The following is a 17,920-nucleotide window of genomic DNA, read 5'->3' on the forward strand; positions in this document are numbered from 1 at the left end:
GACGCGTTGGCGCGCGCAATGACCTTGGGCCGGCGCGCGCGGTCACGACTAATATAATAATTATTTTATTTTTTTTTATCAACGCCGCGGCGGTAATCGATCACGCGCAACGGAAAACCGGTGCCGCGGATCGATTATCGTTATTATTATTATTGTTATTATCGTTTTAACAATCGCCCGAAGGGCGTTCCGCGGCAATGAAAGCGACTCGACGAACGGCCGCGCGGTTCCGAAAAAGCGCGCGCGACCGCGGCGTTGCGCGCCCGCCCGGTGCACGCGTCGTATATAACGGGGGGCGCGCGCCGCGGTCGACGGATCAGACGTTCAGACGTCGACGGCGACGGTAACACGCACACACACACACACACACACACACGCGCGCGCGCGCGCAAACACCGAACGAAGCACGATCGAAGCACGCAACGTTCGCCTGCCGACCGCCGACGCGCGCGTCCCACGTACGTTTTTTCGTGTCCCCGGAACGCGACCGACCGCGCCGCAAGTTTACCCCGTCGTCCCTTCGCCCCGACCGCAGGGTCACCGGAACGCGCGCGCGCCCGGACGCGGCCACGTGCCCGCGATCGCCGCCAACATGTTCGCCGTGCCCGAGCACCACCCGTCGTTGCTCGCCGGCGCCCTGCTGCTGCTGCCGCCGCTGCTGCTGCTGCTGCTGCTGCTCTACCTGTACGCCACGTGGACCCACGGCCACTGGTCCGCCCTGGGCGTGCCGTGCCCGTCGCCGCCGGTGCCGCTGTTCGGCCACGCGATGCCGTCCATGCTCGGCCGCATGCACTTCATGGACGTGCTGCACGACCTGTACCGCGCGCTCGGCGACCGCCGCTTCGGCGGCATCTACACCATGCGGACGCCGCAGCTGCTGGTCAAGGACCCGGAGCTGATCGGTGAGTGCGGTGTGACGATGACCATCACCGCGAACGGCCGTCCGCGTTTACTAGTCTTACCGGTGTTTTTCAGGTGTAGTACACTAGCAGTCGGGTCCGTTTCCCTTCTCCTCGTTTTCATCGAATCAGTACTGTCCGTGTAATCCGTACACTGGAATAAAGGGATGATTGTTTTTTTTTTTTTTTTTTTTTAATTTTCTAATATAATTGTACATGCGTATTGATTGAAAATTAGAACACCGGTATGATTTAAATATTTACACAATTGGTAAACGACTTAACCGTAGAGCTTTTACAATATTTATATCTACCGATTTTTTAACATTATAGAGCAGCGGTCGCCGACCTTTTACACCTCGTGCACCACTAAATACACGCTCTAAATTCTACGGACCACTTTTAGCTTAAATTACCTTTAAACCCGTTAAATAAATCGATGAGGTATTTTTTTTTCGGTCATATTTAACTGGTTATTTTCATTGTTTGCTGCGATGGATCTATTGTCCACATAATACCATGTCTAGGGTCTTATTTTTCTGGGAAATAACAACAAAAAGTTTCGGTAAGTACCTAATGTTCAAATTTTTTTTGCGGACCACTTAAATTTGCTCGCGGACCACCAGTGGTTAGGCGACCGCTGTTTTAGAGCGTATCAATACTTTCGAGTTACAGTTTTTATTATCTGATCGGTCGGACCGAACTAGCATTTTATCCTTTTTAAAATCGGACCAAATTGTTTGTTTAGCTTTATAGTAAGTATTATCTGGAACCCAACTCGGATTCGCCCCCGGTCACGTACGTCTTTCCTTCACCAATCGTTGTCGTCCGGCGTAGGGCGAACGGTTTCGACGATAATGATTTTTTTTTTTCCATCCAGACGTGTACGAACTAGTGATGGAGACACATCCGGATTTTATGGATTATCCGGACTGTTCAATTCAATTTTGCTGTTCAATGATTACATTTTTATTTGATAATCGTTAGAAAACTTGTCCGTGTAAATAAATCTATATAAATTATTGTTGTATCATTCCTAAATTTTATGGCTATACAAATTTAACTCGTCTCCAAAAATGCTTATTCGTTAACCATTCAAAGGTTATGCAGTTGAAATAACTATAGTTCATAGAGGTGTAAAATAAATTCAACAATTTAATACATTGTTACTTTAGTACCTAACTAATTATAAATTATAAACATTTTTGAAGTCATGATAAGTATACTGAAATTCATAAAATATCATAAAATATTAATTTGTTGTTACGATAAAATAATTTTTTCTAATAGAAATAAAAAATGTTTAAAAGTAATATAAATAACAAATTCATAAATTCGAATACTTCCGTATATCCGGATAAAAATTTGATTCAAATCCAGATTTGAATATTCAAATATTCAGATAATTCAGATCTTTGTGTTGTATGCTCATCTCTAGTATGAACTGTCCGGGATGTAAAATCGATAAGATAATATATTTTTTACTAAAATCCGTACCATTGAAAATCAACGACACGATTACCGCGCGTCCAGATCGTCGCCGGGTCCGATGTCCTAGGGAAAACCAAGGATTTTGGAACAACTCTCGTAAAAAAGTAAAAAACGAAATGTGTTTACGTTATTTAATTTTTGATCGCTACATAACGTCATATCATTGGGAGTCCAGAAAGCATCATATATCTTTATCGAAATATTCGTATAGTGCCTAAAATGTCCCACGTTAACCAAAACTGGATTTGTCTGCACTTTTATCTTTTCCGTTTTCCATAATCTTTTTACCGAACTCTTTCAGCCACAACAGGTGGCACAGATCGCGAGATTTTTGAGGTGTTGCGAAGAACAACCGTGCGTTCGAGTGTTCGATTTCAGGAATGTCAGCGTACAATCAGACATTTTCAACTTTTAACGGCACATCGTGCAGATTTCGTTTCAAACACTAATAGAAACGAGTAATTCAATTTTTTTTTCTCGATGAGTTATTTAAAATTTCCATTTTAGAACACAGAGTCTCATAGACGTATAAAAATACTAGATAGCCGACTCCTTATCCCAACGAATTTATATTAAACTATGATAAGCTTCAGTTTTCTGGATTTATTTTTTTACCTAACTTTTACACCTATCGTGAAGAGTTCCAAAACTGCCTCCTTTTTCCCGAATTTTACGTACACGTAACTTTTTAATTTTTAATGATTTTTTACTTATTACATGAGAGACCATTCTCATAAAATCAATCGTATTCTTGTTGTGTGTAAATAAAATTAAGCTTTTTAGTTGAACGTCAATAAATGAATAATTTCAAAAAATCTACATAATTAGTTAATATTAAAAACAACGCATTCGTTCATTATCAGTTTCAGGTAATTGTAAATCACTTAGTTTAAATCAGTGTTTTTCAACCTTTGTGTTATGGTGAAACGATAATAAAATATTTCTTACTTTGCCGCACAGTTTGAATTATAAATAGTTACATCGGGATTCTTAAATATATAAACAATATTTAAACAATATCATTTAATATGCTATATTACGATAAATATCAATATACGTTTGGTATCATTTAATTAAAATACATAACTCATGACACACTATGACTTATCACACGACACGTCAGTGTATTGCGACAAAGTGGTTGAAAAAAATTGAATTGTAAACAAAGTCCAAAATGTTATAGGTTAATTAGTTTTAGATAAAACCATTACGACCATTTTATCGGTTTCAATAACATTCCACTGTCGGCTATCTAGTATTATTATGTGACCGTGGTGCACCACTTAAGAGAATAGTAAACATGTTAAACTCAAACGGACGGCGCACCGTGACTTTTACTTTGAAAACCATAACGGTTTGTTGTATGCGTTTAGTGCATACGACTTAAAATCACGAGTTTAAAACGTTAAAGGTTTAAAGTTTTACAACGATGATAATATGCTACTTGAACTGTTGGTGTGGAATGATAAATAGACATGAAGTGTTGTGTACTTATGATAAAAATACATAAATAAATAAGCGTTAGACTCATAGTTGTGAGTCGATAAGGAATTTTTTTCGATAAGAGAACAGAGGGCAACACCCTTTCTTTTTTTTTATGTTTTAAGTGTTCATTGATCATTGTGAAAATGTAGCTTTGTCGCTGAACCGTAAAAGTTTTTTTTTTTTTTTTTTAGATGATTTTTAGTGATATTTATTTTCCACGAAGTTAGCTCAAGAAATAATTGATTCCTATGAAATTTGTAATTTGATAACCTGACAAAGGAGGTGCATATTTGTGGTACCTAAATTGACTTGAGTTGTTTGACTTACAGAAAGGTCCCTAGACTAGTTTATTTTAAAAATGTAGTAGGATTTACCGAAAGGGTTTTTGAATCAAACTGAAAATGAAATGTATTTTGAACGGAATGTGTCTTTTAATAAAATTTTTTGTAAAATTTTGAAGTGACTTCATTGATACATGGAATCTTTGGAATTACAACTATAATACAAACTAGTTACTCAATCAACTACGGCCCCTTACCTGCAATGTGAATTAGTATTTATAGATTTTGAAAATACCCCGATTGTTAATTACTCAGGCACTTGTTCACTATTGTTTATTATTCTTTTTTTTTATGTTATGTAGCTGACCCGGAAAAAATTAGCTATTGCTATATTTTTCATAGGTATATTTGACCTGGTGAACTTTGTATCACCTATAATTTATCCTTCTTTTATGTATTTAGCTATCCCCGCGGCATATCGTTGTACGGATAAGATTGTTCTGTTTTAATTATTTATTTTAATTTTAGATCTTTTTTTCGAATAACATAGTAATTTCACGAGGTAATAACAATCTACTTTATGTATCATTAGTGAATGTAATATGATATTTTTTGAAATATTTACTTAAATGTTAATATAGTATGAAATACCATTCAAATTTATTTATTTAATTTAATTCAATTTCCAGAGTAAATAACATTTTCTTGTTTTCAAACCAACTGTTAATATAATAAACTGATTTTTCCTGTTTAGCTGTTTTGGATAACCCCACATAAAATTCCAACTCCGTGAGAGAAACAGTCGGAGCGCATATCAATACCAACATATTGAAATATTTGCCATTGAGCCTTATAAATTGTAATAGCAAACGAAACTTTAATGGATAATCGAAGTTTCTTAACATGTAAAGGTAAATCAGTAGAATTCGTAGATATACGGGGTATCAAGGCAATTTCTCCCGCTATAGAGCACTGTCACCGTCACCGTAACGTGTTCGAGACACTGGGATAATCATATTTATCAAATTTATATTTATACTATTGAAGGTTTATTAGGGATCCTTATTTTTTTCTAATAATTTAGCGTTCCAACGGTGAAAGATTTTTTGAAATAGGTCTAGTAGTTTTTAAGATTTTTACGAACAATTAAACGCTGTATCTTTATATAATAGTAAGAGATAAGATTGAACGATATTAATTTGTGTTATACTACTGTTTGTTATCGCAAGGAAGTGGTTGATTCTTATTCGTACACTCTCCTCTTTGGAAATGGACTACTGATGAGAGTATCTATCTAAAAATCGTTAAAATTTAAAGAAAATTAATATAAATAATATGTGATGACAATTAATATTTCATTAAAATATTTGTTTTGATTAATACGTTTAAACAGTAAATTATCGTTTTAAAATTGATAAATTAAATCAAAACAATAATTATTATTTAGTGGTTTTTTTTTTTTTTTTTTTTTGCTATAATAGAGTTTAAAAAATAACTTTTTTCAAAACATAACTTACTAATTATCAACAGAATCAAGTATAGAAAATTAATTACATTTCTGTCGTTTTGGTTTTGCACATCATTCCAACTAAACGCACAATCATTTATGTCAATCAATATTTTATTTAAATGGAATTTTTTTTTTTTTTTTATGTAATGTAATACTAATCGCGTACATATTTATTACGTATAATTTACAGCGGACCGTAAAACTATTAATTGCAAAATGTCATAATAACCTGGCACGCAGGTTAAACCACTGAAGTAATACTGTACCAACTGTTTAACTCGCATCATCAGATTTATTCATAAACGTCTAATGGTACGATTAATTTATTCACATCCATGTACGATATCACTGTTCACCGTGTGGTTCCGTGATTTTTATATTCTATATTTTCTCTATACATGCATAAACCGCAGCCCGCGTTGCGCATAAACACGTTAACATGCTCGGAGATTTATTTAAGTTCTCGTGCAAATAACTTTTTTTCTCCGCTCAACTTAAAACCCCCGGAGAACCGTCTATATAACAACTACGCTTTCCCCCGAGAAGCTGTAATTTATTTACAATAATTAGTCATATTCAAACACTTTTACGAAACAAGTATATAGTATTTATATATAGGTACATATACAATTTGCGCGTAAGACTACGAGTTTTTACTGCACTTATTTATACACACACACACACACACAAATATGCGTATATACACAGTGCATGTCTAAAACCTAGTTGCATAACATGTATTGTTTACAATGAATCTTGTGTAACCTACAAAAAATGAGTGCACGATTACGTGACTATACAGGTGTGTATTCTTGGTCCAAAGTTCATTCGTGAATTTCCTATCGACTCGTTCCGTTTGGTTTCCGCGTTGAACGCGTGCGACTATCGACGTAAGTTCGAACTTCATTTCTTTTGCGAGCCACATGTTCCCCGTGTCCAGCGTAACATGACAGAAATATAATTCAAACACTGATCCCGAAATATATTTACCACACCGTTGAGCTTACATTTTATAATAATCTAATACTGACTTCGTTAAAAACTTTGGCCGTTTCATCATTATTCGGCACGCAATTGACTAAATAATGATTCGGTTACCCGGGAAATTATTTTATTGCCGTAGTTTGCTTTCCCTTTATGTTACGCTCCGACTCACAGTTAAGGATAATCTTCAGAGGTTTAATCTCGACACAGACCCGGCGATGGTCGTTATCATAATAAACGCGGGTAAATATCAAACGAATATTAAATAATGCGGTTGTTCGTCGAATCTAAAAATAAAAATTGCGGGGACCCAAAAGATTGGCCGATCGACAATGTTTTGTCGAATGGACGTTTCAAAAATTACAGTTGACACAAATGTTTGCAGTGATCATGGTTTGAAAATAATTTTGAAATCATCGGCCATGGTTCTGCTCTCTGACAATCTCTGTTTCTCTTTTCTCGATCTTACTGCGTGCGCTGTACTATTGAGCTCTTTTAACAAAACAGGTAGATATCAGAAAGAATATACGATAAATCTGTTACGGTTAGCGTAACGGTCAATAGCGTTGTAGCAATAGTGTAATAGCAAAGGCATGAACCGTAAAACAAGAAAGAAGTATAAGCTCCAGAAGCTTTAGAAGAGTGGTACTATAAGCAAATGCTAATGATAAATCAAATCGACCGGATGATTGGGTGCAGCAACATACAAATAAAAAAGAGAAAAGGACACTAGCAAATATAAAAGGGCGAAAAATGTAGTGGCCGTGTCGTATTCCTATACATATCCCGGGTCCAATACAATTAGTTTTATGTGAAACTATACCAGGGAAAAAACAGAGAAGACGATTGGGCATAAGACATTTAAATAAAAACGAAAATCGAAGACAGAGAATAGCGCAAGAGGCGTATAGTTAAGATAAATAAAATCCCTGTAGATGCTGAAAATACTGGTCAACTTAAGAATATGTAATATGATAACGTTTTATCCGTTTTACAAACGTACAACATAGCAAATCTGTGGTCAGTAAGACTAGTTGTGTAATGTTATTTTAAATAAGAAAGAAAATTAACCCATCATCGAATTTAAAATGTAGAACATTATCTAAATCTTCTTATAGGTTTTTAGTGATATACGAGATTTGTTTTTTCTCGATTTACGATTATGCAAAGTATTTGAGTTTAAAAAGATTTATAGTTAAAAAAAAATTGAAAAGTTAAATTTAATTAAATATTTAAAATTCATTTATCATATAAAATCCACAAGGATGCTTTTAATTACAAGTTTGATGATACGTTAATTTACTTTAATATTAAAGCAAATAACACAAAATTGGTTCTATTGAACGTAAATTTACTATGATTTATGTTTGTAAGATGAAGATATGTAATGTCTTAAACGCCCTTTAAAAACCACTACTTAAGCTCAGCATATTAAAATCGGTAAATTATTTGAAGCGGATTGTATGGTAGAACTACTTTTTTGCATTTTCTAATTATATTTCTCTAAAATCATGCCGTATCCATATAAAATAACTTTTTTATTTCCATTGAATTTATAACCAGTACTGTGAATTATTTTTATTGACAGCGAAATAATCAATTATTCTTAGTGTTTTCTATTTATTTTATATTATCGCAAAGTTCATTTATTTGTTACGGAAATAGATGTTTTATCATTTATTATTTTTTTTGTGCTTGAACCAAGAGTCAAGCCATATCTATTTATCACACTCGTGAAATTTATCACACAACATTTAATTATTATTTAATATTAAATAAATATTTACGAAAAGTGAAAATAATTTATTTTATGATTTCAAATATTTTATTATTTGATTAAATTTGAATAGAAATTGTATAAAAAAACAATTTTCAAGCTGAATAAAAGAAGACAAGAAATAACTTTTTATACACCGCAACACTAAACAAATTTGTAACACCAGTCGATTTTGGTAGTAGGTCAGTTAAGTTAGTTAGTTTTAAGTTAAAAGTGTTAAACAGTTATGTAGACTATATATTTTGGTGTAAAGTGAAATTCACAATATTTACATCGCAGTTATAAAGACGTTAAATATTTCCTAAATAAGTTTATAACATTTTATTAAATAAATCTAGAAGCAATTTCGATTTTATCTAGCTTAAAATAATATTTTTGATATATTATTTTCCGATTGAATCGATTTAATTGGTCGAAAAAGATTGCAAAAAGCAAAAGGCCGTATCTTTGGAAATCTACGATTACGGTAGCCGGTAAGTTAAACAGCTAATGTAGCATGAGTGTTGGAAATTAGAACATTCGATTTGATTCTATTGCAATAGCATTAGGGAGCGTGCGATGGGTTTAAACTGAGAAATTAAACTATAATGCAAGATTTTCGAACAAAATAAATACAAAAGGTCGTAAGACCAGCTTGATATTAATTCTGAAGTTTATTTTTTTTTTTTTTGTATGTTTTTCTTCGAGAAAACTATCAAAGAGTCAACAAACGATTTGTTTAAAATAGTCTTTTTCTTTGTCCAAAGTTTGGTCTAAAGATGTGTTCTGTAAATCTTATAGAGCAGATGTAACGATAAGAGTTTTAACTGAGAAAATTAAAAAAAAAAAATAAAAACAATAATCATTGTAAAACCACGGTTCAACGATTTTCATTTCGCTAACGTTCAAAGTCGGAATAATATACGTTATGAATCAATTACGAAAACGTTTTTCTTTTGTTTCCATTCAGGTCACATACTGATCAAAGACTTTAACAACTTCACCGACCGCGGTCTGTACGCCGGCACGCACACGAATCCGTTGAACAACAACATATTCTTCACGCGCGGCGAACGGTGGAAGACGATGCGCCAGAAGCTCAGCCCCACATTTACCGCGAACAAGCTGAAGTACATGAACGAGCAGGTGAGTGGGGTTGCGGGGAGAAACGATCCGGGACGCGGGCGAGACGGGGTTCACGTGTACGTTTTAAGTCGACGAGAAGTTTAATTTTTAATTTTTTTTTATCGTTCGTCTAATTCGGCAGAGATGGCCAACCCGCGGCCCGCGAAATTTATGATACATTTACAAAAAAAAAAAAAATGATTTTTGTCCCAATAAAATATTCTGGAACGCCCGCAAAACGTGGAGACCGTATTGTTAACAACGTAATCGCAACAAACTATTTGATTCATCGACGAAATTTTCGTTCCCCAAGTATTGTCGATGTTATGTAAGTAGTCATGAAAGCAGGGAATTACATTCGATCACATGCGCTTCCGCACCAACGATTCAAAGAGTTCTTGCAAGAGTTAGATTCAGAATACGGCGATGAAAACCACAATAATAATTCATTCTGATTATTTCAAATAATTAACACACACCAAAACTTATTTTATGATAATTATCAATCCTGTTAAAAATGTTTACTTCAAATTTTTTTGCACTTGGGCAAAACACTAATATAAATTGTATGTGTTGTCTGAGAGGTCGTAATGTATTTCGAAAGTGGCCAGCAAGATCGTTTTTGTTGGCTGCCCCTGGTCTAATTTGATCTAATTTCAGCTGGCGCAACGCATCGGCACGATGTTCACGGGAGACGAGGGTGTGAGGGGGCGGAGATGATTTTTCGTATGTTCCGTTGTTCAACCGACCAGTGCGCTCACAACCGTACCAAACTGTATACCTGATCGTTGCGCGTACAGTATTGTGTTGTACCCACTGACTCACTGTTTTGTAGGAAAATAGGCCCTTCATCAATAAGTGCCATGAAGCAATGGTCAAAAAATTACACTTCTAACATTTTTATTATTTTCAAATATCTATTTGAATTATCAATAAATTTATTATATTAGACCAATTATAAAAGAAAATAACATTTAAGCGGATGTTGGTTTAGATTTAAATTTTTAAAAACATGTTATACTTATGTTGTACCTCACTTGTTATTACATTTGTGCCGATAAAAAATTGTGTATAAATTTACGTAAGTCGATTCACGTGAAATATATGTATATATATAAAAAAAAAAATAATAAAAATTATAAATGTAATTGCTTCTCTAAATGTATCGAGAACGGAGCCTCACACAATTCTAGTACGGTGGGCTCTTATTGGCCTAGTCCATTCCTGTCACTACGTTTGGTCATCACTAAAATTCGTCTTAACTTAGAATTTAAAGTACTGTTGTTTATTTTAACAATTACAACACAATAACAAAAAAATAAAAAATATATATTTTTTTTTCTTTAATTCCATAGTTAGTTTTTGATAACTTTTTATTTATTTTTTACTTCGTTTTCAATATATTTAATAATTAAAATTATAACTGCGTTGACTATATTCATCAACGATTCATCGAAGAACTTAAATTTCTAAAGCAACTTTACACGAAAAACGAAATGATAAAAATTACCCGAACCCATCACCGTGCATCCGATTAATTTCCGATACAGAAGCGGTGGATACCTCGCAAGAGATACTTCTGTTTTTAATCGACTACGTTCGAAAACACCGCAAAATCGTTTTGCCTCCACTGTAGCATTTTCGTCTATTTGATAGAGAATGCTCTTAAAAATATGCTTTATTTCTTCAGATTTTCAAAACAATGATATTTTCTAATGCTCCAGAAAACAATGCAAACAACGCGTCGAAATATTCCTGCACTAGCGATATAACACTTGCTCGCATTTCAGTACCACGTAAACCTCTCGCGCCGCGGTCGGATGAAGCCCAACGTGTTTTTCCATTGTTTTCGGGTTAACGTCGGCATTTCCCTTCCGTTTCCTTATCTCGAATCCCGTTACCCTGCCGTTTGCTATCGGCCGAGTTCACCCGACACCGCTGACCGTTTTTTCGTCCTTTAACGCGCGTGTCCCATCAGGTGAAAGAGTGCACAGACAGTCTGCTGTCGACTATCGGCCGGACGGTGCGCGAGGTGGCCGATCGGATCGAGATCCGCGATATGATGGCCAAGTACTCGACCGACGTGATCGGTAGCTGCGCGTTCGGGCTCAAGCTGGACGCCATCAACGACCCGGACTCGGAGTTCCGGAAACACGGGAAGACCGTGTTTCAGCCATCGCTCCGGTCCAAAATCCGGGTCGCCGTCATATTCATGCAACCGTCACTGCTCGGCATTTTCCGGGTGCACCACTACTCGCATCGCACGATCACGTTCTTCCGGGATGCGTTCCGGCAGACCATCGAGCACCGGCAGAGAACCAACGAGGACCGCAAGGATTTCGTGCATCATCTGATGAAGGCCCGCGAAGACCTGGTGCTTAACCCCGATTTGAAGCCCGAAGGTATGCTTAGCAACGTACGATAGTAGTATTTTCAAACCAGATCCCCGCGAAGTTAAAGTTAAAAGTTCTCTAGCGCTAGGCGAACTGCGGTATTGTCGATATACTTAAAAAAATATATAAAAAAGCATTTAAAAAGTTCTCCGTGCCCGAGAGAGTTGTAGTGATAAAGTTTGCGAAGAGCGCGGTGCGTAGTTTTCTTAAACAAAAAAAAAAATTTTTTTTTTTTAAAACCAATGATATATGTAAAGTGATCTACGGTTACGGCATGGGCTACGTCTTCTCGCTTTATCCCGTTAAAGTCCTGTCAATCGTCCTGCTTGCCCCCAACCTTATCTCGAATGTTAATTACGTACATCACCGTCGCAGATTCTACCGTTACCATTGGATTCAGATTTTCGAATGGTTTTGTTTTTTCTTTTGATTCACTTGGTCATTTGATCAACTTCTTTATTGTCGTTTATGTTTTTTTTTCTAAACGAAAATCTGGTCCTTCATTATAAAGAATAAAATTGAAAACTGTAATGATTGGTCACACAATGTTAATACGTCGCGTGTTAAACATCAATTGAGTTTTGATTACTTTTGAATATAGCGAAATTGCGTACATCCACCATAGCGTAACCTTGAGAGTATAATAATAAAACTGTATAATGTTTGTAATGAACGCGCTAATTAGTTATTAAAAATCACAACGAAACGATTGACCGTACGGTGAATTAGTCATAAAGTCATAATAGTTTGTACGAATTAAAAATTAATGATTCATAGTGGCTTACATAGAAACATTTTGTTTTACCGTTGACATTGAATTTGAACATGCACACGATAAATGTGAATAAATCACAAAACGTCACTGTTCCATAACTATAATTCTCTCAAATTGTACACGATTCACGTGATGAGCAATATGTATTTTATACTCCAACGTCTCGTTTATACCTATTCAATAACACCATAGTAATATTACTATGACCGTATTACATTTTACTATCTGTGCGACTGAGTATAGAAGTATAATTTACATAATCGTAATCGATTAACCGTCAACAATATTACGCTTACGAGTATACCACTTGCAGATATAATTTCGAAAAAATCTTCTATATATATATATATATATATATTTATTTTTTTTTGTAATATATTCGACTGAAAACCAAATCCACTACTAATACTTCACCGAACGCTTCGTGTTGTTTACGTCTAAATACTATTTTTTCCCAATCATGCACCCACACATGATTATGATTGTCACACTAGGCGTTTCAGTTATCATATCGTTTCGTTGTGCTTAATTGATATCGGACTGTTTTGATTTCAGAAAAATTCACTGAAATGGACATCGTAGCAAATGCTTACATTCTTTTTATCGCTGGATTTGAAACCGTATCTACGTCAATGAGCTTTTGTATGTACGAGTTGGCTCTTAGAAAAGATGTTCAGGATAAAGTCCGAAAAGAAATAATGGAAGTCAAAGCTAAACACAATGGCGAAATGAATAGTGAATGTCTAAACGAACTTCCTTACATGGGCATGGTTATTAAAGGTAAGATTTATCATGAACTTTAGACGAAAAGTTGTAAATGTTTATGATGATGTGCTCCGAACAAATGTCTCGGATCCATAATCATCATAAACACATTTTCTCTAATACCGTTATTATTGTTTTGTTATCTATATTATGGAGTACTACGGAGCTAATGGTTTTTAAACATTTTAACAGAACACACTCTTAATAATATACGAATATTCTTTTACTTTTAAAAATGGTTCTGAATAATTCTAGGTTTTTAAAAATATTAAAGGGCTGCAAAAAAAAAAAAATTATTGAAAAATTATATTTTAGGACCTTTTAAATATTTTGTTAATACCTTATAACGCAATAATTGCTTGAAAAAAAAATAAATAAATAAATAAATGAAAAATGAAATCAGACAAAAACAGCACTACATCTAAAATATTATCATTGTACATTTTTTTTTTAACAAAGTATCATGCTCCTACTTCTATTATTTTCGAATAAGCTTCAACCTAAGTCATCTTAGAGTCGAGAATACATCACGTCAATGGAAAGTTAACGGTTTTTACGGTACAAATAACGAGGATGCTCAACCTGATGTTAATAATGTCGTACAGATACTTTTTATCGAATTAGATAAAAATTACGTAACAATATGGGTCTTAATGCCTGTTAGACTGATTAAAGTCTATGCTTATGAGCATATAGTTCGCTGAACCGACAACATAAACCATTATCGGACCATTGTCATTCTGGTCACGAATAAATGAAAGACAGTCGAGCATGTTAGTAGGTGCACCGTGGGAGATATTCATTTTTATCGTTACCACACCGTATTCCACTGCGTAAAATGATTTTCAACGGAAAATATATTTTCAATAGTTTCGCAAAATCGTCGTGAATTCCATTCAACCCGTTCGTTTAACGATCATTGTGGTGAATTGTTTTCACACGCCTGTTCAATTAATTCAATTAAAAGACATCGAAAGAAGTTGTTTGATCGTCCAATTACAAACATTTTTATAGCCAATGAATAATTGCAACCTTCAAAGCACGTATTAAGTTATAAATATCCGCTTTTAATATTTATTATTTATGTGATAAACTTGCAGCGGGTAGATTATAATTAACGTATCCATTACGCTGCATGGGAACAAATATCTAAATTATTATAGCCAGGTAAATAATGAATACCTAATTGATTAAATTATGTAGCAGCGGTAGAGGTGTGTTTCACGTTCGCGATACATGTGCGTACATCAGTAGTGTGTACGTACGGTGAAATCCGTAATTCGGGAAAACAAACCGTGTACATTATCTAAAAATCGATTTCAAAACGGACATGTTATTCCGATATTCGAAATTATCGAACCGTCGCACCGTTTCGATTTCGATAACGTTTCTACGGAAGAGCCGTAGTAAATAGTGGTTGTTGCATGCGAACGATTTAAAATATGGTACCTACAAATATAACGTCGTACCTGTACAATATCATAATGTTTCAATAAACTCGGATGTTATTAGTTCTAGACTCCAATGATAGAGTGCACCGTATATTTCTTAGTACAACACGTAATGTTTAAGTACTTATACATAAATTTTCGTAAAAACTATTACGATTCGAACAATACTTTAGTGTACGAACACATAACGTTTAAAACATAAAGATACTATATTAAAAAAAAAAAAAAAAAAAAAAAAATTAACTAACATTAAAATCAATATCTATTACATCAGGTGTCTGTTCTTTGATGAAAAAATCAATAAAATAAAATAATAATAATTATGGTAGTAAAAAATATTTATACAAATGAATGCTTGGTTTGGAGTATTATTACTATTAAAAATCCATCATCAGATGCAACATACAAAGTCAATAAAAACGCGCAAAACAAACAAATATTTATCGTTAAGTCAGCAACGCCTCTCATTCACGGTTCGAATGTTACAATGGCGTTCACCGTTTATTACTTTTCGGCTTGCATAATGATATTTAATATACGCAGGAACGCATTTATATGTTTCCCACGTGTGGGCCTGTGGAAAATTGCCGTTCTAAATAACTAAAATAATATGCCTCACTAACCGAATTATCATTTGATTACCTACTCCATAAGATATATATTAATTGAGCGAAACAAATTCAAAACACCAAAACATAATTTCTTATGATTCCAACCATTTTTATTAATAATTAACCATGAAATACATTCTTCAGATTTGTGCCACTGTAGGCTCGTGCCTAAAGCGCCTGCATATGAACACTCCACTGTATATACATAAGGTGACTATACGTCCCGTTTTGAACGGGACAGTTCGCTTTTTGAATCTCCATCCTGTTGTCCCCTGGGGAATCTTCGGGACACTAAAATGTCCCGTTTTCAGAAAGCAGTAAAAAATAACGATGGTAAATTTTAATTTGTTGATGAATTATTGTTATCGAAACTAATGAAGCGTAAAAATAACCATCGCGGCGAACGATGTATTATTATGTATAAACACCGACAAATCATCGCTAACGCAAAATTGCCATATCATTTTTTCTCACTTCATTTTTCAGTATTCGTTACAGTAAACGTCAACCCGTTTTCTTTACTTAGACCCTTTATCTTAAATAAAAAAAAAAAAAAAAAGGTTTTTTATAATACAAATTAGTCACTTGTCAGCGAGTGTAATTAATTCACGGAGATTACTTATTTTCTTTTGTCCCGTCTTGACCATAAAAATATATGGTTACCTATATATATATGTACGGTTACAGTTAAAGTGTTGAATTTCGTTATTTTATGAAAAAAAAAAAGGTTTTTTCGTTGAATATGTAGTTATTCTATAAAAAATGTTAGTTTGATTTCTGTTGTAGTGTGGATTACATTTATATTTTATTTACTTTGAGCTGAATCAGTTATAGTTAGATAATGAATTTCTTTCTGCAAAAACACTACTTCGTCAAGTGCATTTAAAAAAAAAAAAAACCCCCACTAATCCCTGCAGATCGCAACGTATCGTTTTACTTACGGAACGAGTAAAACAACGACATTGCACATAGTCCGTATGACTCGACGACGCATCGACGAGGCGAATGTCGGGAATATGTATATCAGATAACTACTAGTTGATGTGTGCATCGGTGGCGTGGCGAACTCAAACATTTTCAGAGCCAAGTATTTTTTGTCGATATCCACTTAACCCCCAAAAAACTGAAAGGCGGTCACCTCTCAATTACCCACATCGCCACGTCACCGGTGTGGATTATACGCATTATCTGCAGGTCTTATGCCATTCCACGCGTTAACCGATCCAACACTTTGACCGTAACACGTGTACGTTGTCCCGTCCGTCGTCGGCATCGTAATCGCAACGAAACGGTGTGCGTTTTCGGTTCCAGAAACGTTGAGAAAATATCCTCCGCTGGTGACGCTGAACCGGGTGGTGACCAAGCCGTACGTGTTACCAGGGACGGCGGTCAAGCTGAAAACCGGCACGAAGATTGTGATCCCGGTGCACGCCATCCACTACGACCCGAAGTACTACGCCGACCCGGAAGCTTTTGAACCGGACCGCTTTTCCGACGAGAACGTGCACAACCTGCACCCGAACACTTACATGCCATTCGGAGACGGCCCGAGGTTTTGCATCGGTACGGATCTTGTCGTAGCGACAATCAATCGATCGTTCGGACAATAATATCGAACGTGTGCGTGTTTTGCTTAACGTTCGGGCGGTGTTTCTGTTTTTTCACGTTTCAGGCAAAAGATTCGCCGAGTTCGAGATGAAAATGGCCCTGTCCGAAGTGCTGATCAACTACGAGGTGACGCCGTGCGAGAAGACCCAGATACCAATAAAATACGTCATCGGCAGTTTCGTCAACATACCCGAAAGCATTTGGTTAAAGTTCAAGAAACTAGACACCTGATCCCGCGCATCTTGCACACGAACGTTTTGTTTGTATCATATTTATACTGTGTAACCACGAGACAAATGTCCGATAAATAAATCATACGTGAACTACTCGCTTTCCGTTTATTTGATCGAGTAAAACGTTTACCGGGTTCGCCGAACCTACAACGTTTCTCCAGATCTAGATCCTATTCAAAAAAATGTATCCCATTCCGTTTTTCGAATCGTTTCTGATTTGTTTGTTTGTTTTTAATGCAAAATATTACATACACGCGTAACGTAATGTAGCGCATCGTGGGTCCCATTGAACAAGCTCGTATGGGAGACTCAAAGATCTGAACTACACATTTTATCGTGATAAACGATTATTAATTCGACGTCGAAGCTATTTAAAATCTATACTAAAGACAGTTAAATAATAATTATAAAAGTATAAAGTATTAATAATGAGAACAATTTAGGTGAACAATCAGCAGCTTGTTGTAGTAGCCATTGTGTTAAGTTTAATTTTAATACATCATAATCCGAATAATATTGTAATTCATATGATAGTTTATTATAAACACGTGGA

General features: G+C 35.3%; 1 protein-coding gene across 2 annotated transcripts; it reads left to right on the forward strand.

Moving 5' to 3' along the window:
• Positions 1 to 279: 279 nt before the first annotated feature.
• LOC112693250 (probable cytochrome P450 6a13) lies at positions 280 to 17,462 on the forward strand. Of its 2 annotated transcripts, none has more exons than XM_025568233.1 (6): positions 280 to 977; positions 9,377 to 9,552; positions 11,510 to 11,933; positions 13,255 to 13,479; positions 16,838 to 17,089; positions 17,199 to 17,462. In XM_025568233.1, exons 1-6 carry the CDS (start codon positions 593 to 595, stop codon positions 17,363 to 17,365), a joined length of 1,629 nt encoding a protein of 542 aa, XP_025424018.1. In that variant the 5' UTR covers positions 280 to 592; the 3' UTR covers positions 17,366 to 17,462. The 2 variants fall into 2 exon arrangements, with proteins under 2 accessions (XP_025424018.1, XP_025424019.1); XM_025568234.1 differs by having other exon boundaries at positions 284 to 902.
• The last annotated feature ends 458 nt before the right edge of the window (positions 17,463 to 17,920 follow it).

The sequence above is a fragment of the Sipha flava genome, unplaced genomic scaffold (genome assembly GCF_003268045.1).
Source record: "Sipha flava isolate LNK unplaced genomic scaffold, YSA_version1 83_pilon_pilon, whole genome shotgun sequence".
Taxonomy (NCBI): Eukaryota; Metazoa; Arthropoda; class Insecta; order Hemiptera; family Aphididae; genus Sipha; species Sipha flava.